The following is a 22500-nucleotide window of genomic DNA, read 5'->3' on the forward strand; positions in this document are numbered from 1 at the left end:
TTTTTTCTTCTTCCATTAAAATCCAATATATAAAACTCCATAATCATTAATAAACTCTCAATGATGGCAAATATATATATATTAGAATTTTAAAAGAATATTTTATTTTTAAAAAAATCTATAACCTAAATTTGAAATCTATTTATATTTGTGTATTAATGGATAAAAATCTTCTAACTAATTAAGTTGTCTTAAAAATTTGTGTATTTATGTTTTCTAAATATTTAAACACACAAATTAAAAAAAAAAAAAATAAAAATAAAACGATTAACCGAAATCAACAGTAAAAATCAACAAGATATTTTTTGTTAAACAAAATTGTGAAAACTGTTTTCTTTAACCTGTCATTCTCTTTAACAGCTTGAGGAGGTGATGTTTTTTAGCCAACTACCAAATTGTTGTTGTTGTTGCTAAGATGTCTTGGAAAGCTTGTAAGGTTAAAGCATGTTGTCTTAATTCCAAAACATTCATGTTCAAAATGACATTTTGGCTACTACACCAAACCAAACCAAACTTGGAACATACATGGATCTATCTATCAATGGATAGTTTAAAATCCACAACCGGTTCTATTTAACGCCAAAAAATAATAAAAATATTAAATAAAATTTGTAAAACTTCATTACACGAATAGTCATGTCAAATCTAACTGCATGTTAAATGATTTAAGCCGCAAAAAAAATTAAAAATAAAATTTGGTGAAAAAATAACGTTTTTGAAATTTTTATCTTTTGACATTTTTTTGTTGCGTGAGTGTTAGCACAAGTAAATTTTCTTTAAAAATTTTAAATGAATTGAAAATTAATGATGTGAGACATCTGATTATAGCGGGTCATTGAATTTATGTTGTACCTGTGTCAGAGTCGTCTATACGATGCCTTTAGAGTTAATTAATTAATTGATATGTTATTTAACGTAATGCTCATTGAAGAGTTGATTGAAATTTGATGATTTCTTTTCGTTAATTTTCCTAAAGAGAAATTTTAGTTTTTAAGTATTTGCAAAAAAATTTAATTTGTTTATTTTTAAATTTTTATTTTAGTTAATTTTTTTGTTAAAATATAGCTAAATTATAAAAAAGTAAAAGTATTTTGTTAACACGATATTTGAACATTAGTTTTAGCACTTTGTTACTATAAATGATCTTATTTTTTCGAGGTCGCGTATTAACTGTTTTATAACGTATTTAACTTACATAAATTGTTTAAAGGAAAAACATTTCATTCGTCTAAGTTTGAGGGAAAACTAGTCTATAGTCTAGTGTATAGTCTAGTGTATAGTCTAGTGTATAGTCTAGTGTATAGTCTAGTCAATAGTCTAGCCTATAGTCTAGTCTATAGTCTAGTCAATAGTCTAGTCTATAGTCTAGTCTATAGTCTAGTCTATAGTCTAGTCAATAGTCTAGTCTATAGTCTAGTCTATAGTCTAGTCTATAGTCTAGTCTATAGTCTAGTCTATAGTCTAGTCTATAGTCTAGTCTATAGTCTAGTCTATAGTCTAGTCTATAGTCTAGTCTATAGTCTAGTCTATAGTCTAGTCTATAGTCTAGTCTATAGTCTAGTCTATAGTCTAGTCTATAGTCTAGTCTATAGTCTAGTCTATAGTCTAGTCTATAGTCTAGTCTATAGTCTAGTCTATAGTCTAGTCTATAGTCTAGTCTATAGTCTAGTCTATAGTCTAGTCTATAGTCTAGTCTATAGTCTAGTCTATAGTCTAGTCTATAGTCTAGTCTATAGTCTAGTCTATAGTCTAGTCTATAGTCTAGTCTATAGTCTAGTCTATAGTCTAGTCTATAGTCTAGTCTATAGTCTAGTCTATAGTCTAGTCTATAGTCTAGTCTATAGTCTAGTCTATAGTCTAGTCTATAGTCTAGTCTATAGTCTAGTCTATAGCCTAGTCTATAGTCTAGTCTATAGTCTAGTCTATAGTCTAGTCTATAGTCTAGTCTATAGTCTAGTCTATAGTCTAGTCTATAGTCTAGCTTATAGTTTTTTTTTTTTTGCGCCGGAGGTGTGGAATCTTCAAAAGATGTGTCCAACCCGTATTGAAAAACATGCACGACTCGCCTAGGCGTCTACGTACTAAACCACACCCCCTTACTTCCCCACTCCCCGCGGGACTGCCAATTGGTATTACTTCGCGGGGGGGTTTGCCCATAATAGGGATCTCTTCGTTTCTTACTCTATCACATTTTGTGATGCACTGCTAAGGGCCATTTTACGGACAATTTCAGCTTCGCGTAATTTTTTGTTTATATCGTTCATAAACCTATTAACTGCGTCCCATTTCTCTTGGGTTTTAAGCATTATGCTGATTATGTTGGTTACCGTTATACTTTCACCTAAATTAGATTCTAGTGTGTTTCGGTTACTTAGAAATCTTGGGCATACGAATGTGACGTGTTCCGCCGTTTCATCCTCTTCGGCGCATTCTGGGCATCTGGGAGTGCTATCGTGACCGAAGCGATGCAGGTAACTTCTGTATCCGCCATGACCCGTAAGGAATTGAGTTAGGTTGTAATTCACTTCACCATGAGGCCGATCTATAGTTTAGTCTATAGTCTAGTCTATAGTCTAGTCTATAGTCTAGTCTATAGTCTAGTCTATAGTCTAGTCTACAGTCTAGTCTATAGTCTAGTCTATAGTGAATTCTATAATCTGGTATATAGTGTAGTCTATAGCCTAGTCTATAACCTGGTCTATAGTATAATCTTTAAAAATATCTATTGTATGTTCTATAGTGTGGTCACCTGGATTAAAAATTTCTTAACTTAGATTTGTTTCTTTTTTTTTTTTTGTTCAAATTGCAATTTGCGAAAAATTCCTGTACAATTTGTAACTCATGTTACCATAAATTGCTGTTGATAGCCAAATAGTAAGAAACCAGAAAAAAAATCTTAACAAAAAAATTCCAAGTTACACCCAAAAATAAAAGTTTTGTTAGATGTGTATAGTTTTTTTATCTAAGCGCACTTGTACATTGATCTTAAAAACCATAATTGTCTTTATGGCGTTTTAAGCTGTTGTTACGAGCTTAGAGCTGGTGGCTTTTATAGAAAAACAAAATCAAGCTAAAATCTAAACAAAAATCCAAAATTCAAATTCTGACAAATACATGAAGTCAGTCATTCAGTAATAATAGTGGACCGGTTTATTTTGTTTTAAAAGATTTTTATCGTAATCGTCTGGTCTATAAGTACTTGTAGTAGAGTGGTACTTTTTTTTTGTACAAATTTATGTTTGTATGTGTGTGTGTGTATGAGCTGGTGGTATTGATACTTGATCTTGTTTGAAAAATTTTTATTTGCGGTTTTATTTGTTGTGGTTGTCATTGTTTGTCTTTATATATAAAATTTTTTGATATTTGAATGCTAAATGTTGTAATATAAAATAATTAATCTTTAAAGCATGATTTACCAGAAATTCGCTAACAAAATATTTTAAGAAAAAAGAGTCGTGCTCTTATGCTTCCTTAAGTAAATATTTCCGAAGTTGTGTATGATATTAATGATTGTCTATTTTGGCTAAATATTTGCCAATCATATGTTTGTTATTTGTTTAAGACAAGTTTTTTTGTTTTTACTTCAATAGTTTTTTGTTCGTGTTAAACAAAAAAACTTAATTTAGAATTTTCAAGAACTACACTTGAAAACTAGTTAAAGCATTTTGTAAATTTGAAAAAAAAAAATTGTTAAAAACAAAATAATTGATATTAATTGATGTCATATTCAATTAATTGACCTTACACGCTTAAAATATAAAAGAAACAATTATTTAATAGAAAATGAAAATTTTTTTTAAAAAAAATTTAAAGAATTTTAGATAAACGTTTTAAAGTCTCTTTAAAAATAAAAAAAAAACTTTTTAAAAACACGTTTAAAAAAAAGAAAAATAAATATTTTTTAAACTAGCCATAAAGTCACGTTAAATATTAAATAGAGCAAACACGTAAATACCCCCGATGAACCGTAAATTTTTACACCCAGACCCCAAAATGAAACTAACAAAAGCAACAAAAAGAAAAATTATTTAAAATTATGACTAACTAAGCTATTTTATTTAAGTCCACTTTGAGAAAAAAAGAAAGAAATTCAAAGAAAAATATTAACAATTTGCAACAACAGCAAAACAACAAATAATGAAACATCAACACTTTAACCCACTAGTGAAATTAATATGGAAAAAAGCACATAAATTAAAGACACTTAAGTTCAAATTGTGAATACCCTATAGCATAAAAGCAATTTAAACTTGAAAACTAAGTTTCACTTAATCATTAAAGTGATCGCAACAACTTAATATAATGGTCAAGTCGACTAAGAGTTAAATATATATTTAACAAAAATTTTGCTATTTAAAGGGGTAATTTTTGTTTAAAAACTACTTTGGACTCTGTAATCTACTCGATCACTGTATTAGAACTTAGATGATCTTGTCCTGATTTTAATTCGTCATGATCTTGTTCTTAAGCAGATGATCGTGTTAGAGCTTAGATGATCTTGCCCTGGTTTTAATTCGCCATCATTATGTTCTTAAGCAGATGATCGTGTTAGAGCTTAGATGATCTTGTCAAAATTTTAATTCGTCATCATCTTGTTCTTAAGCAGATGATCGTGTTGAACCTTGAATGATCTTGTTGTGATTTTAATTCGTCATGATCTTGTTCTTAAGCAGATGATATGTTTTTGAGGTATGCGGCGGTCCCAATGCTTCAACGATCTTGCTATTTGAATTTCCTCAAATTCTTTTTAATGTAATTTTTCATTGATCTAATCAATACGATCTGATTTTTGATCGTGACCTGATTTTGTGGAACTAATCGATAAGATCTTACTATCATGAACGGCAAAAAACAAAGATCTTCTTGATCGCCGTATTTGAGCTTTGTTGATTGTGTCCTGATTTAAAATCGTCGTGATCTTGTTCTCAAGCAGAACATCTGTATTTAAGATATACTCGTACATTTTACTCGTACTCGTAGATCTTACTATCGTGAAGGGAGAAAAAAAAATGATCTTTTTGATCACCGTGCTGGTTTTGTCCTGATTTTAACTCATCATGATCTTGTTCTTAAGCAAAAGATCTGTATTTGTGGTCCTAGTGCTTTAGCGATCTTACTATTTGATTTTCCTCAGATATTAGATTTTCCTCAGATGCTAGATATTATTTTTCATTGATCTAATCGATACGATTTCGTTGTTGATCGTTATCAGATTTTGTCGATCTAATCGATAAGAATTTGCTAACTTGAACGGTCTTCTTGATCGACGTGTTAGAGCTTAGTTGATCTTGTCCTGATTTTCAAGCATCGTGATCTTGTTCTTAAGCAGAAGATCTGCTTAAGAACAAGATCATAGATAGTCCTAATGCTTTAGCGATCTTCCAATTGACTTTTCTCAGAGAAGATCAACTCTCAATGCTGTTTTAATAAGTTTGCTTTTTAAACTTTTTTTGATCCCCTTTAGCGGAGAAGAAAGAGAAGATCATCATAAATAAAGTCATTATACTTTACCGATCATTCTCATATACTTCGGAGTTCATCTTTGAAAAGGAGTAGTGAAATCTCGTTTTTGCTTTTGTAAATATTTCCTTGATTTTCTTCACATTAAAAGGATCACCTCGAATACTCTATAAGGGACAGGATCATCTTGAATACAACGCTAATGCTTTGTGAAATTTGTTGTTGTTATTTAAAAAAGAATCATTCCGAATATAACTCTAATGCTTTGGCAAACTTTTTGTCATTTACACGGTTTTTATTAATTTCTTGATCTTTTTCAGAGGATGAAGATCACCTCGTTTACAGAGCTTAGAGCTTGAATGACATTATTCTTTCCAAATATTTTAACTCTTTATATTCTTCTTCTAAGGGAGAGGATCTACCCGAATGATTTGGGAAACTTCTTGTCACTTGGACTTTCTTCTGATCGGCTTTAACTTGATCGTTCTCAGAGCAGAAATTTATACTTTTCATGATCTTTCGGTAAGGAAGAAGATAACCTCGAATACTATTCTGAAAGCTTTGGTAAACTTCTTGTCATTTAGATTTCTTGATCCTCTCTAGAGAATGAAGATCGCCTCGATTACAGTCTTAAAGCTTTGATGAAATTATTCTTATTTCCAAATATTTGAACTTTCTTTCTTTCTTCTAAGAGAGAGGATCACCTCTAATACAACGTTAAATCTCAACATTAGGGTCATTTGCACTCTTCTTGATCGTATGAAAACTTTTCTTGATCGATCTACGAATACATGTTTCAGCGATCATCATGAGATCCATGATCATGTTGCAACTTTTTCTATGGCGTAAGTTAATTCCAAATATACTCCTAGAACATTGATGATTATTTTCTCATTTCGAAAATAAGTGAATTGTTCTTTAACCTCTTCTAAGGAGGAAGATCTTCAATCTTAGAACTTCAATCTTAGAACTTTGATGATCTTTTACAAATTTCCAAAAATATTTGAAGTTGATCTTGTTCTGTTGGAGAAGATCACACCAAGTACAGATCACGGTAATATTACATTCATGTTGAATTGTCTTTTCCTTCTCTTTACACTCAACAAAGAGCAGAGGCAGTTCAAAATGTTGCAAACTGTTTCATAACTTTATATTATCCCTTACTTGTTATAGCGTATTTAAACAACACTTTCATTGTTTTGTCTCAAATTTATAAATAATATATTTTGTTAAAAAATTTCGTCTACTTAGCAAAATGCTGGTCATTTACTCTTTTTTTTTAAAAAGCATTTTTGTCTTAAACACTATACAATTTTCATATTTCTATTTTTTTTTTTTTTTTTTTTTTTTTTTTTTTTTTTTTTTTGAAAAAGTTTATTTAAGTTTTAATGATATTTATTAACAATTGTAAAATTAGACCGGAACATTATCAAAGTATGAGTTTTTTGTTTTTGGAAAATTTTTCTACATTTTTGTTTCTTTTGTAGTATAGTTCGTCTCGTTCAGCTTTAGCTGAAGGTGGTAGTTGGTTTTGGTTTTAATAAACAAGTGGAAACAAGAAGAAATTGTTTAACTAAACTAAACGCTTGGTTGGCCATTAACATTTATATTTTTGGTTTATTTGGTTGTTACCAAAAAAAAAAAATAAATATACACACCATAAAGGTATTTCTGCAGCTACAGGGTGTCAAATACTGATTACTGGCTACTATTTTCTTTAAATGTAATTAAAATTTATTATAATGTTTTTATAATTTTAGAAGCACTGTGTGCTTGGTCAAGCCGAGAAGTAAGAGTGAAATGTTTGCTGTTGATTTTAAATTTGTTATGCTGATATGAACATGTTATTTTCTGTAAGATTTATGCTCATATGACCTGCACAATTCACTTAGTCAGTGACTGACTGACTAACTGCTGAATGGACTTTCTGACTTCTTAACGCATTTTCTTTAATTTTTTTTTGTTTACAAGATTTTGGCTTGATATGTTGTGCGGTTTTCTAAAGTAGTAATTAGAAAAGGTGTCGGCTTTAATAATTTAAATCTTTTGTTAGTTAGCTACACCACAGGAATGTGTGTTGGCTAGAGTTTGTTAGATATTTAAAGTTCATCTGTGTGTTAAAATGTTAAGCATCTTAAGTCTTTGCTGTGTTGAAAATTTTCGCTTTCTAATTTTCTAGGCTTGTTTTGTAGGAAAACCAATAGAAAATTTCTGTAATAAGAAGATTTTAGGAGATTTGTGGTTTTGTATTTTAAATGAAAAGTGCAAATAAGATTAAGATGTCCTCTTGTTATTGACACCAAAATCGTTTTTAGGTTAAGTTAAACGAAAGTTTTACTTTCAAGGTAGAACTAACCAACTACCAACCAACTAACCAACCAACCTACAAATCAACCAACCAACAAACCAACCAACAAACCAACCAACAAACCAACCAACAAACCAACCAACAAACCAACCAACAAACCACCCAACAAACCAACCAACTACCAACCAACTACCAACCAAATACCAACCAAATACCAACCAACTACCAACCAACCAACTACCAACCAACTACCAACCAACTACCAACCAACTACCAACCAACCAACAAACCAACCAACAAACCAACCAAATACCAACCAACTACCAACCAACTACCAACCAACTACCAACCAACTACTAACCAAATACCAACCAAATACCAACTAACTACCTACCTAACTAACTAACTAACTAACTAACTAACTAACTAACTAAATAGCTAACTAACTAACTAACTAACTAACTAACTAACTAACTAACTAACTAACTAACTAACTAACTAACTAACTAACTAACTAACTAACTAACTAACTAACTAATTAACTAACTAACTAACTAACTAACTAACTAACTAACTAACTAACTAACTAACTAACTAAATAGCTAACTAGTTAACCAACTAACTAACTACCTAACTAACAAACCAACCAACTACACACCAAAAACTGGGCAATAGCTTGCACTTACATAATCACTTACTTTTCAAAGACTACTATTACTACTTACATTACTTTTAAGTACGCTTATAATGACTTTCATATAATCGGCTAAGTGCGCACTTTATTTTGAGATCCCCCGTTTTAATTTAACATTTCCCAGCAAAAACTAAGCAAGCTTTAACCTTTCAATGTCTTCTTCATATTGTCATGATTACTTGGAAGTTGTCCAAGAAGGTCTTACTAATAATGAGATAAATAAATACTCTCTAATTCATACGTCATTTAGCTAAAGAAGATATGGAAGCTGAGTATGTTTTTTAAGCGATTTACAATTACTTAGTTTTATACCCACCATCAAAAAAGATGGGGGGTATATTGATTTTGTCATTCCGTTTGTAACACATTGAAATATTGCTCATAGACCCACAAAAGAATATATATATTCTGGGTCCTCATTAAATTCTAAGACGATGTAACCATGTCTGTTCGTCTGTCCGTCCGTCCGTTTGTCTGTCTGTTGAAGGCACGATAGAGTCCGAATGGAAAGAGCTAGAGGGTTGAAATTTCACATATATATTTCTTATAGGTAAGGTTTGTTTTGTATTGAAAATAGGCAATATCGGTCCACGTTTTCGGACAGCCCCCACACAAGTGGCCCCTCGAAAAGCAGCTTTAACAGTCATAACTAGTTTGAAAATACGAATATAGCGATGAAATTTCATATGATCCAAAATCACTATGCAAAATTTTTTAAGGATCGGGCCATAATTGACCCTATCCCCCATATAAGGTCTCCTATACAAAAGGACTTTAACTCTCATTACTGGCTTAAAAATACTAGTATAATAGATAAACGACATAAGTAAGTTTCATACAAGTCAAAAACTATCTAAAAAATGTTATGACCAACGGTCCATGATTGACCCTACCCACCATATAAGGTCCCCTTCAAAAAATAACCAATTACATCACCGATTTAAAATAACGTTTTAAAATGCTATTGTCTAAGAAAATTTTAACATTTTACATGCTTACATGCTAATGAAAGTTTTTACTGGGTTTATTTAATTACTTATTTGTAAGTGTTTATATAAGTAGTGCTGTCATCATCGTGTTAAAATAGTGAGTTAAAATGCTTATGAATAAGTAATGTTCCATGATCTTTACTGTCGAAAAGATGCTTTACTAATGAATGTAGACAACTTTTTTAGAAGTTAAAAGCGATTACATACTTTGGCCGATTCAAAATGAACATCTATTAAGAGCCACAATCTCATACTCATCTTTTCAATGATTATAAAGCAAAACTAAGCGTTTAAACTTAGTTTAACTTTAAGGTATTTAAAAACAACTACAAGCTTGAATAGTTTTAAAAATTTTCTTTTAATTTAATCTGTATTAAAACCTTTATAACTAAATTGAAACTGAAAAACTTTAAACATCTTTGTGGGATTATCCAACCCTGCTATTTAATTTAATAAACTAATAAAGCTTGGGAAAATGCATTTGTTCTGTATTCTTGAAGAAAACAAAATAATTCTCATGAGTTCATCATTTTGCTCGTGTTGCATTAGTTGCCACAACAAAAAAACAAAACAACAAATCCATAGTTTAACTGCAATTTAAAGGTCTAAACACTGCACTTAAAAGTTGCAATTCAATAAACAATTTTCCCTTTAAGTTAAACAACCTCTTGAACTTTTCATTAAAGATAAAGATTTTCTTTTTTGTTTTTGTGTTTAGACAAAAAAAATTACTACAAAAGTAAATAACAATAATTTTCCTGTTCAAATTTAGACATAAATAGAAGAAACATTTGGTTGATGGTCAGTTTTAGAGCAACAACAAAGAAATGTGTAGTCAAGATTTAGTTTAAAACAAAAAATCTTTATAAACCACAACAAAAACTAATATTGCAACATAATTTGTTTAAATTGCTTGTGTTAAAGTTTTTCCTTTTTTTTTTGTTTTTGTTGGGATTTCTAGAAGGAAAGCGACAAGTTGGTTTAAGAAGAAAGATAAAAACACACAAGCTGTTGTAATGTTTAAATATATTATGATGTTTTTTTGTTTGTTTCTCTACTACTCGTATTTAAAATCTTTTACATAGTTTGTTTCTGTTCCGATTTTTTGTTGTTGTTGCTTTTAGAACGACACATTTGACAGGAAAATTTAGGACATTCTTAAACTTTTAAGCTCTAAAATAAAAATCTATTTGGCACAATTTCTAAATGGGGTTACCTCAACTGAGATTGAGTTTAAGCTGCTGCTTCTGCATCTATGTGTGTGAGTGTGTGTTTGTATTTGTGCGATTTTTCTTAAGCAATTTAAGAAAAATGAATGTTTTTCTTCTTTTTTGTCTATTTTCTTTTTTTGCAGAATTATTTTATAGTTCTGGTTGTAAACAATTCCAGGTTTCTTTTACTTTTTATCTCCTCTTTTACTTCTAACTAAAATGTTTATGAGGTTTTTCTTTTCCTTTAGTTTTTCTACTCATTTGACAGATAGAAGGAAAGTTCCGAGAAACTAATGAGGACTTAATGTTCGCTACAAAGAGACAAACCTATCGTCCATAGTTTACAGCCAAGACTATAGACAGATCTATAGTCCATACTATAGACCAGAATATAGTTCATACTACATATAGATCTATAGTACAGACTATAGACAGATCTGTAGTCCAGCCTAAAAACAGATCTATAGTACAGACCATAGACAGATATATAGTCCAGACCATAGACAGATCAATAGTCCAGACTATAGACAGATCTATAGTCCAGACTAAGGACAAACCTATAGTCTAGACTATAGGGAGATCTTTAGCCCAGACTATAGAGAGATCTGAAGTCCAGATTATAGACAGATCTATAGTCCAGATTATAGACAGATCTATAGTCCAGACTATAGACAGATCTATAGTCCAGACTACAGACAGATCTATAGTCCAGACTACAGACAAATCTATAGTCCAGACTATAGACTGATCTATAGTCTAGACTCTAGACAGATCTATAGTCCAGACTACAGACAAATCTATAGTCCAGACTATAGACTGATCTATAGTCCAGACTATAGACTGATCTATAGTCCAGACTATAGAGTGATCTATAGTCCAGACTATAGACAGATCTATAGTCCAGACTATAGACAGATCTATAGTCCAGACTATAGACAGATCTATAGTCCAGACTATAGACAGATCTATAGTCCAGACTATAGAAAGATCTATATTAGAGGCTATAGACGGATCTATAGTCCAGACTATAGACAGATCAATAGTCCAGACTATAGATAGATCTATAGTACAGACTATAGACAGATCTACAGTCCAGACTATAGATAGATCTATAGTACAGACTATAGACAGATCTATAGTCCAGACTATAGATAGATCTATAGTCCAGACTATAGATAGATCTATAGTACAGACTATAGACAGATCTATAGTCCAGACCATAGACAGAACATTAGTCCAGACTATAGACAGATATATAGTCCAGACTATAGACAGATCTATAGTCAATACTATAGACAGATCTATAGTCAATACTATAGAAAATGTAGGGTAGACTATAACCCACATTGTAGACGGATCTATAGTCCTGACTATAGACAGATCTATAGTTCAGACTATAGACATATCTATAGTCCAGACTATAGACAAGACTATTGTGACGACTATGGTTCAGGCAATAGACAAGTCCATAACTCAGACTATAGATTATAGACAAAACTATGGTTTAGACTATAGAATAAAAGTACAGTTCGGCTCTAGCCAAGGATATATCCATGACTATAGTCCACCCGACATTCAAGACAATATTCCCGATTATAGGCAAGAGGAATTGAACAATATCACACTTAGTCACAACTGTGATGATCAGTACAATAGACTCTACAACCATTGCCATGATGATTAAGTAAAAAATAGAAAAATAGTTTTTCCGCATGACTTTCAACACAAAATTGGTCTCACTTCAATACATACGTACGTACATACATACACACATATATACTAATAAATATAGAAAGAAAAATCTTAAATACTTTTCTTTCAACATCAATACAAAATATTCTTAAGAAAAACAACATGATGCTGGCCACTTCAAGAGAAAGGGGCATAGTTAAAATCGCGGAGAGGGGTCACAATAAAGAGAAAGATTGAAAGAATTAAACAACAAAAGAATCATATAGAAGAGCAAGTTGCAGCAGTAAAAACATTTCGAAGTTGTTCAAATGTATTTCCTATATTACCGAACCCCAGCAAAAGACAAAAAAACACAACGTTTGTTCTTTCTTCTGTGATCTTTAGTGGTCGATGATGTAGAGGAAGACTACTATATAAGAAAAAAAAAATAGTGTAATAATACTCGTTTTACCGTTAGAATGTATATGCAACATATGCTGCATGCAGCATAGCTGCTTTTTACACAAAATTATTGTATTTGTAGCAGCATTCGCTTTTGGTTAACATATGTACGCACATAATAACGATAATACCAGTGCAACACCACTCTCTAATACATAGTAGTTGCTTGAAATGATGAAGTTTTCCAGGCCGGTTTATTGGAGTAGTTTGTTTTCGTTTCGTTACCAATTCAACGTTATGGTTGACTTTTTTTTGTTCCTTTCCATCGATCATTTGTTGCTTTTTTTGCCGTATGTTTATGGCATCATCACTATGTATTTGTAATGCATTGAATCTACTGTTTGCTGGTTGCAACAACTACTAGTAATTCTATGATGCATAAAAGAACATTAAGGCTGATTGCATTGACGGTAGAGACAAATGTTGTTGTTGTTGTTTTTTTTTCTATTACAATCGATGTATGGCTGGTTGAATTTCATAGTTTGCATTATAGAGTTCAAATAGCTGATGGTTACAAAATCGCGTAATCGATAATAATGATGATGTATTGTATATTGTGTACTTTTTAAGTGTTTTTTCTATAGTATTGTATTATATTTCAATGAAAAAAAAAGTTCAAATAATAACAACACATTTCTATAATTTAACATACATTCTATTGATTTCAGCATATATGGCTGGTTGAATGATCTTTTTCTGTTATAGATTGAATTAGAAAAAGAAATAGATGTTTAATTCTATTAGGAGTAAAGATAGGACTATTGTGCAGACTGGGGCCAATACAAGAGTTTATCCAGATTATAAACAAGGCTTTAGTTTAGACAAAATTTTAAACAAATATATATATATAGACAAAACTAAGGAACAGACTATAGTCCAGACTATAGTATAGACTGTAGTTCCCACTACAGACAAGATTTTAGTCCAGACTCCTGAGAAAACTTTACTTCCAATAAAAATACTTTTGTAAAAACTATAGTCTAGACTATAGACAAGACTACAGTCCAGACTATAGATAAGACTACAGTCCAGACTATAGACAAAACTACAGTCCAGACTAAAAACAATAACAATGTACATACTATAGACAAGACTATAGTCCAGACTATAGACAAGACTATAGTCCAGACTATAGACAAGACTATAGTCCAGACTATAGACAAGACTATAGTCCAGACTATAGTCCAGACTATAGACAAGACTATAGTCCAGACTATAGGCAAGACTATAGTCTAGACTATAGACAAGACTATAGTCCAGACTATAGACAAGACTATAGTACAGACTATAGACAAGACTATAGTACAGACTATAGACAAGACTATAGTCTAGACTATAGATAAGACTATAGTCCAGACTATAAACAAGACTACAGTCCAGACTACAGACAAGACTATAGTCAAGACTATAGACAAGACTATAGACAAGACTATAGTCCAGACTATAGTCCCTACTATAGACAACACTATAGTCCAGACTATAGGCAAGACTATATTCCAGACTATAGTCCAGACTATAGACAAGACTATAGTCCAGACTATAGACAAGACTATAGTCCAGACTATAGACCCGACTATAGACAACACTATAGTCCAGACTATAGGCAAGACTATATTCCAGACTATAGTCCAGACTATAGACAAGACTATAGTCCAGACTATAGACAAGAATATAGACAACACTACAGTCCAGACTATAGACAAGACTATAGTCCAGACTATAGACAAAACTATAGTCCAGACTATAGACAAAACTATAGTCCAGACTATAGACAAGACTATAGTATAGACTATATAAAAAACTATAGTCCAGAGTATAGACAAGACTATAGTCCAGACTATAGATATACAGTCTGGTCTATAGTATAGACTACAGTCTGGACTATAGTATAGACTACAGTCTGGACTTTAGTTTTGACTATATTCTGGATTAACAATACTTCAAATCAGGCCATCCCAGACAACAGCCAGGATACTTGCATATTTTCCCCTCCTTCGATCCCTAATGGGTTAATGTTATAGTTTTAATATATTTTATTATTATTACTTCTTTTTTCTTATTTTCCATATAAATATGGAGTTCTGTTTTTTATTTATTTTCTAAACTAAAGTTTATGCATGATGATTATTGGGTTTGGTTCTTGGTTTGCTGTATGCTTCTTGTTTAGGGGGCAGAAACAGTAACAGTTTTTTTTTTGTTAGAGCCAAATACAAAAAGCTATGAAAAACAAAACAAATGTGTTGTTTTTAGTTTTTTTTATTATTTTTATTACTATTATGGTTTAAATTGATTGAACCGTTATTTTTTGGTAAGAAGATTTACTTTTGTTAGGAAAAGTTGGTTGTTTGTTTGTTAGTTCTGTCTCTATCTAACCACAGATAGAAATAAATTTTATGAGTTTTTCATATGTAAATTTTTAGTTTTAGTTTAAATAGAATTAAAATGAATGTGGGATGTTGTTGATGATTTGCCTTAATAAATATGCATAATTTAGTTTAAGTTTTATAAATAGAAAGAAAAAATTCTAACAGCGTTAGAAGGTGTGTGTGTAGAGAAATGTATGATTTTAGGTGTTGTTTTATTTTATTGTTGTCAAATTATTTGGATGAATTTTCTATAGAAGGAAAACTAGAGAAGAAATGATAACAAATAGATAAATTTAAACAAAATAAAAAAATATTTGCATTTTGACCCCAAGAGCAGGTAAGGGTTAATTAGATTTTTAATTTGATGTCAAAACTTTACAGTATCATTCGCTTAAGTTTAAGATTAAAATTCAATAAAAAAAACTATTTAAATTTTATTGTTTTTTTAATGGAAATTGCAAAATATTTCAGAATTTGACCTTTGACCCTTAAGTCTTAAAGTGCTAAAATTTAATTAAAAGTTTTTTTATTATGCCTTTTCTTTTATTTTATCTAAGATTTTATAACAAATTCATTGTAATTCTTTGCATTTTTATGGAAAATTTTAAATTTTCTTAGTTTTGACCTTTGACCTTTATAAACGATTGTTTAGAATTGAACAAGTTTACTGACATTTTCGTTACGTTACGTTTGATATGATTCGATATGTGATATTTTGAATACTATCTATCCCTGTGTCATCTAGGAATATCTTAATATTAGTCCGTCTATCCATGTTTTACTCGTAATCGAGATATAAAACGTAATACTGAATAGAGGTCAATGAACTTTTGTGAACAAGACTTTTTGATTCCTAAATGAGATTATGCATTTGCACGGATTTGTGTGGCATCCAAAATTATTTCCCTTAAAAGTCCATCCATCCATTCGATCATCCGTCTATCCAAGCCTAACTTATAATCCAGCTAAAGATCGTTATCCTGAAGAGAATTCAACGAACTTTTATACACAAGGCATTTTGGTTTCAAACAAAGGTTAAGGACAGTATTATGCGTTTGTGCTAACGTGTGTTTGTGTTGATTTGTGTGGCATCTAAAAATATTCTCGTTTAAAGTCCGTCCGTCCATCCCTTCATGCGACCATCTGTCTATCCATATATAACTTCTAATCGGACTTAATAATGTAGTCCCGAAGAGAATTCTCTGAAGTTTGATAGAAAAGCTGTTTCTGAAGGAGGATAAGGAATGTATTGATACTTTGTCTAAAAATATCTCTGTTTAAAGTCCATCCATTTGTCCGTCCGTAAGTTTTAATTTATTATTGTAATCCCAAAGACAATTTTCTGAACATTGATACAAAAGTTGGTCTCGAATGGGGGTAAGTAAAGCATTGGAATTATGCACCTGAGCTGGTGTTTGTTGGTATGTTTCTATAAATATCCCTCTTTAAAGTTCATACATCCGTCCGTCCATAACTTTTAACTTAATAATCCCGAAGAGAATTTTGTAAATTTGGATACAAAAATTGGTTTTAAATTAGGGTAAGGAAAGTATTGGTATTATAAACCTGAGCTGGTGTTTGGGGCATCTAAAAATATCCCTGTTTAAAGTCTATCCATTTGTCCGTCCGTCCGCCCGTCCGTAAGTCTTAACTTAATATCGTTATCCCAAACAGAATTCTCTAAACTTTGATACAAAAATTGGTTTTAAATGAGGGTAATGAATGTATTGGTATTATAAACCTGAGCTGGTGTTTGTGGCATTTAATAATATTCCATCCGTCCGTCCGTCCGTAAGTCTTAACTTAATAACGTAATCCCGAAGAGAATTCTCTAAATTTTGATACAAAAATTGTTTTTAAATGAGGGTAAAGAATGTATTGGTATTATAAACCTGAGCTGGTGTTTGCGGCATCTAAAAATATTCCTGCTTAAAGTCCATCCGTCCGTTAGTCTTAACTTTATATAGTAAATCCGAAGAGAATTCTCTCCATCCATCCGTCTATACGTCTAAGCATGTTTAACTTGTCATCCTGCTAAAGATCCTAATTCTGAAAAACTTCTAGGGACCTTGGTACAAAAAGCTTTTTGAGTACAAAATTTAAAAATTTTTGAAATCAAATCATATTTACACATTTTCTCACTTCTCTTCTGTTGAAATATATTTTTTTCTCAATTACGCTTTTTATTTGTCAAAGTGATTAAGTCTGTTTTTTTTAATTTAAATTGCATGAAATTAAAAACAATTAGTGTATTAGATAGTAATTATAAATTCTATATTATTTCACAATTTCTTAAGTTAACCCATTAAGCTTTTGAGGAAACAAAAGTTAATTTGATTTATAACAAACATTGGAGTTAGCAATAGTGTGATGTGAACAAAATTCTAAAATTTACCTTATAAATTATTTAATTAATTCCAAAACAATTTAAACTGTTTAACACTTCTGCTTAAAAACTTTTTACAGCTTTATTTTAAAACTTTTACAAAGTATTTTTTATTTTATTTTTTATTGCACTTTAACTAAACAAATAAACAATTTTCATGTTTAATTAATGATAATTTATGCATTTCATTTAAACTTCTATTGTTTGACTTAAAATTTTTATAAACTTTTTCTTTTTTTCTTTTAATTCCCCAAAAAATCTTTAGAAAACACTTTTAAAATTTTTTAAGATTTTATTTTAATAAAAAATTTTCTTTCAAATTCAAATACAACTTTAGAACACTTTTAAAAAAAAGTTATGTTTTTAATTTTTGTATAAACGTAATTTTTTTGATTGTGTTTAAAATTTGTTTAAATTATTTTAAATGCGATTATTTTTTTTCAAATTTTCTTTCCGTTATATTGCTTAAAAACACGTCTGATTTAAACGGCCTAAACATTTAAACTGATTGTATTGTATCTACATAACTATAGCTTAACTGGTTGTGTGTGTTTTTTTAAGCCGCTATTTTTAATGATCTTTTTTCGTGTTTTGTTTTGGTTGTTCATTCTTCTCTTAAATTCTCTCTTTTTTTCTGCTTTCAAAACACCTGTCTTTAGTTATCAGCTAAAAGATCTCGTTTAACATTCTCTCTCTTCCTCTCTCTCTCTGTCTCTGTCTCTGTGGCTCTTTGGGTTTGTGGTTTAAAACTTAAAGTTAACTGTTAGTTTTAAGATATGATCTTCATAACCAGCTCTATCAAACTGTCTCTTTTTTTACGAAAAAAACTCTCAAAAGAGTGAATGTTAGCATTTAAAACCAGAATTTTATTTTCCACTTAGAAAATGAAAATGCTAATTTATCAATTTAACACCTTATCTGCCAGTCACTACTACGAACGTGTCTTACATTCTTCCGGAAAATTTTCTAAAGTTTGTTTACATTCATTCAAGCTAAATAATGTTTAGGATATGCCAGCATCTACAAATGCGTTCGTCTTCCATAAATATGTATCTGGTTTTAAAACAATATTCTAGCTAAAACCTTCTTTTCATTTGAAAGTATATGTATGTATATAACTTGCTTTACATATTTTCTTGTAAGTTATCTATTAGCTAGTGTTTTGTGTTTTTTTTATTCATCAATTCTTTAACACGTCTTCTAAGTTAAAAACTCATTCAAAATAAGCCCTTTATTTTCTCGTTATTTTGTGCATAACCAACACGTTCGTTTTGATTATTTCTTGGCTCCAGATAATTTCTTTACAACAATGTTTTATTGCTTTAAAAAAGTGTTTACTATATAAATTAGTTTTTGTTGGCCATATTATTACTAGTACTAGGTTAAGACTTTTTACATAATCATCTCTTCAAACCAAATAAAAAAAATATGAAATTTCTATTTCAATTACTGCTAAGCCTTAAAGTTTTAGGTATTTTAGCCTTTTTTAATTATCCCCATAAGGCTAATGATCAAGTTAACAACGAAGTTGAAGTGGTTGATTATAATAAAATGGGCCAGGGTACTTGCCCTAAAATAAAACAGCCCTTGTGTGCTACAAATGGTGAAGAAGTGTTGTATTTTGATAATAAATGTCTGTTAGAAGTGAAAAATTTTGAACAGTTAATGCAAGGATTAAAGGGTAAGTAAAACATACATATATAGTCCGAACTATAGTGTAGTCCATAATTTAGACTATAAGCTTTTGTCTATTGTCTGGTTTATAGTTTGGACTTTAGCTAAGTTTAAAGTATAGTCTACAATCTGGTATATGGTCTAGTTAATAGTTTGGGCTAAAGTCTAGTCTATAGTCCGGACTATAGAGTAATTTATAGTTTAGTCTATAGTTCGACCTATAGTCTAATTTATAGTCTGTACTATACTTTACTCTAATCAATAGCCCAATCTATAGTCTATAGTCCAAACTATAGCCAAGTCCAAACTATAGTCTAAACTATAGTCTACAAACTATAGTGTGTACTATAGTCTGGACTATACTTTACTCTATGATCTGGACTACAGTCTACACTATAGCCTTGATTATAATAGTACCTAATCTGGACTATAGTATTGACATAATTTGAACTATAGTCTAGCCTATAGTCTGGACTATAATGGCCATAGAGGTCCAGTTAAAAGTTTGAACTAAAGTCTAGTCTATAGCCTATAAAGTAATTTGTAGTTTAGTGCTTGGACCGGCTTATAATCTAACTTATAGTTTGGACTTTACTTTACTATAGTCCAGACTATAGACTGGGTTATAGTCGGAGTATAGCCTAGTCTTTAGTCTTATATATATATATATATATATATATATATATATATATATAATATATATATATATATATATATATAATATATATATATATATTATATATATATATATATACATATATATATATATATATATATATATATATATATATATATTATATATATATATATATATATATATATATATATATATATATATATATATATTAATATATATATATATATATATATAGTAAAATCTATAATCTGGACTTTACTTTACTCTATCTTTAGTTAGGACTATAGTCTAGTCTAAAATCTAGTCTATGATCTACTTAATAGTCTGCACTTAAGTTTACTCTATGTTCCGATCTATAGTTTAGTTTATAGTCTGAACTATAATAGTCTATAATCTGGGCTATAGTATAGTCTATAAATTGGACTATAGTCTAGTCTATAGTCTAGTTTATAGTCTGGACTATTTTATATTCTATAGTTTGGACTATATTTTAGTCTATAGTCTTAACAGCTGTCTGTACTATAGTCTTTGCAATAGTCTGAAATATAGTTTACTGTAGTCTGTCAGCTATCAGGACTATAGTCTCAAATATAATTTAGACTTTAGTCGGGACTTTAGTATAGTCTATAGTTTGAACTATGTTTTATTCTATTGTATGGACTATAGTCCATTCTATAATCTAGACTATAGTCCATTCTATAATCTAGACTATAGTCTAGTCTATAATCAAGACTATAGTCTAGCCTATACTTAATATGGACTATAGTTTAGACTATAATCTTAACTACTATAGTACAGACTTTAGTAGTGAACTAAAGTCTGTATATAGCCTGTATATACACCATAGTTTTGCCTTTATATATACCAAACATTTAAGTGTACTTTTTCTTTAGAATACTTTGAATGTCCTTTAAGTTACTGCAGTCCTCAGTGTGCTCCCTGTGGTGCAATTCATGAACCAGTATGTGCTGTCAATGTCTTAACTGGTGAAATGGAAAATTTTCCCAATCCCTGTGAAGTAGAACGAAAAATATGTTTCATCCAACAAGGTAAGCAAATAATTGGATAATATAGCTTAGCTGACTTCTTGATCTGAAGTCTGTTAAATTGTTTTCTCTAATTTGATACTACTTATTTACTATTTCCCTCATTAACGTTTAGAGCATCGCATTGTATCTTCCGGTTTGTGTGCCTCAAATCCTGCCCCACACTCCCAATGTCCTCAAGTTTGTACCTTAGAATATAAACCAGTATGTGCTCAATATCAAACAGACTTAAAACAGTTCCGCAATCAATGTCAATTAGATAAAGAGAAATGTGAGACCAAGATAGGTAAGTTTCATAAGAATAAAGAATAGTTCAAAATTTAATTGAAAATATAATATCAGATTGGCAGTTAGTTGACACTAGCTATTGTGTAGCTATTAAGGATATCAACGTTTCAAGTCCCTTTAAATCACCTGCACAAGATAATGATTGCCCTGAGTTTTGTACTCTAGAATATCAACCGATTTGTGCTAGATTTATGACTTTGGAAAAGGAATTCTCTAATGAATGTGAACTTAAAACTACCATATGTCAAACTAAGCAGAGTAAGTTTTCTATGGGAATTAAAATAGATTTACTATTTAATTGATATATTTATATAGAATGGGATATTATAAGAAGAGGACCTTGTCAGGAAAGCAAAGCAAATATGGCTTTAGATTTGTTAAAGCCTAAAAACAAGTGTCCCGTGTTTTGCACTTTGGAATATGATCCCATATGTGCTAAGTTGGGAAATGAGTTAAGAGAGTTTGCCAATAAGTGTGAACTAGAAACTGCCATTTGCAGAAATAAGGAGGGTAAGTTTTGCATCAAATTATATAGATTAAGTCCGTTTTAATTTAATTACTTCTTTCAAGATTGGCAAATTATTGAGCAAGGCCCCTGCCCAAGCGTTTCAAATAATAAAGCTTTAAAGCTAGAACAAAAGCCCAAATGTCCTCAGTTTTGTACTTTAGAGTACAGACCCATTTGTGCTCAGTTCGAGCAGGAATTAAGAGAATTTGGCAATAAATGTGAATTGGAGACAACCATTTGTGAAACTGGTCAAGGTAGATATTTGAGAGATTAAAGAATTAAAATAAAATTTTTATAAAACTTATCCACTTACAGACTGGCAAGTAGTTAATAATGGACCCTGCTCTTCAGGCATATCGGTGTTTAATCAAAAAGCTGCTAAACTTTCCCAAGAGACCAGATGTCCACAATTTTGTACTTTGGAGTATAGTCCCATTTGTGCTCAGTTTAATAATGAATTGAGAGAGTTTTCAAATAAGTGCGATTTAGAGAGTACAATATGTTTAACTAAGCAAAGTATGATCTTTTCATATTATGAGATATAGACCAGATAAAGTTATTGTGAAAATTTTTATTACAGAATGGGAAATTGTTCATGAGGGCAATTGTAATTCAGAGCAGTTAATTGAACAATCTAAATGTCCTCAAGTTTGCACTTTAGAATATAGACCCATCTGTGCTCAGTTTGAAAATGATCTAAGAGAATTCTTTAATAATTGTGATCTCCAAAGGACCATATGTGAAACCAAACAAAGTAAGTTCACTAAATGAGTAAGTTTATTAAATGAGTTTTTAATATT

The 22500-nt window shown here is 30.5% G+C and overlaps 2 protein-coding genes across 2 annotated transcripts in view; one reads left to right on the forward strand and one right to left on the reverse strand.

Moving 5' to 3' along the window:
• Positions 1 to 22500, forward strand: part of LOC124420985 — a 139494-nt gene that overhangs the window by 111469 nt on the left and 5525 nt on the right. The window contains exons 4-10 of the mRNA XM_046955603.1: positions 20752 to 20907; positions 21020 to 21190; positions 21247 to 21450; positions 21508 to 21702; positions 21763 to 21954; positions 22016 to 22216; positions 22281 to 22454. Of these exons, the coding sequence (XP_046811559.1) occupies positions 20850 to 20907; positions 21020 to 21190; positions 21247 to 21450; positions 21508 to 21702; positions 21763 to 21954; positions 22016 to 22216; positions 22281 to 22454 (1195 nt within the window). The 5' untranslated portion in view covers positions 20752 to 20849. The remainder of the gene's footprint in view (positions 1 to 20751; positions 20908 to 21019; positions 21191 to 21246; positions 21451 to 21507; positions 21703 to 21762; positions 21955 to 22015; positions 22217 to 22280; positions 22455 to 22500) is intronic.
• LOC111678295 overlaps positions 1 to 22500 on the reverse strand; it is a 124105-nt gene that overhangs the window by 45582 nt on the left and 56023 nt on the right. The gene's annotated exons all lie outside the window — the stretch shown is intronic.

The sequence above is a fragment of the Lucilia cuprina genome, chromosome 6, assembly GCF_022045245.1.
Source record: "Lucilia cuprina isolate Lc7/37 chromosome 6, ASM2204524v1, whole genome shotgun sequence".
In the NCBI taxonomy this organism is placed as follows: domain Eukaryota; kingdom Metazoa; phylum Arthropoda; class Insecta; order Diptera; family Calliphoridae; genus Lucilia; species Lucilia cuprina.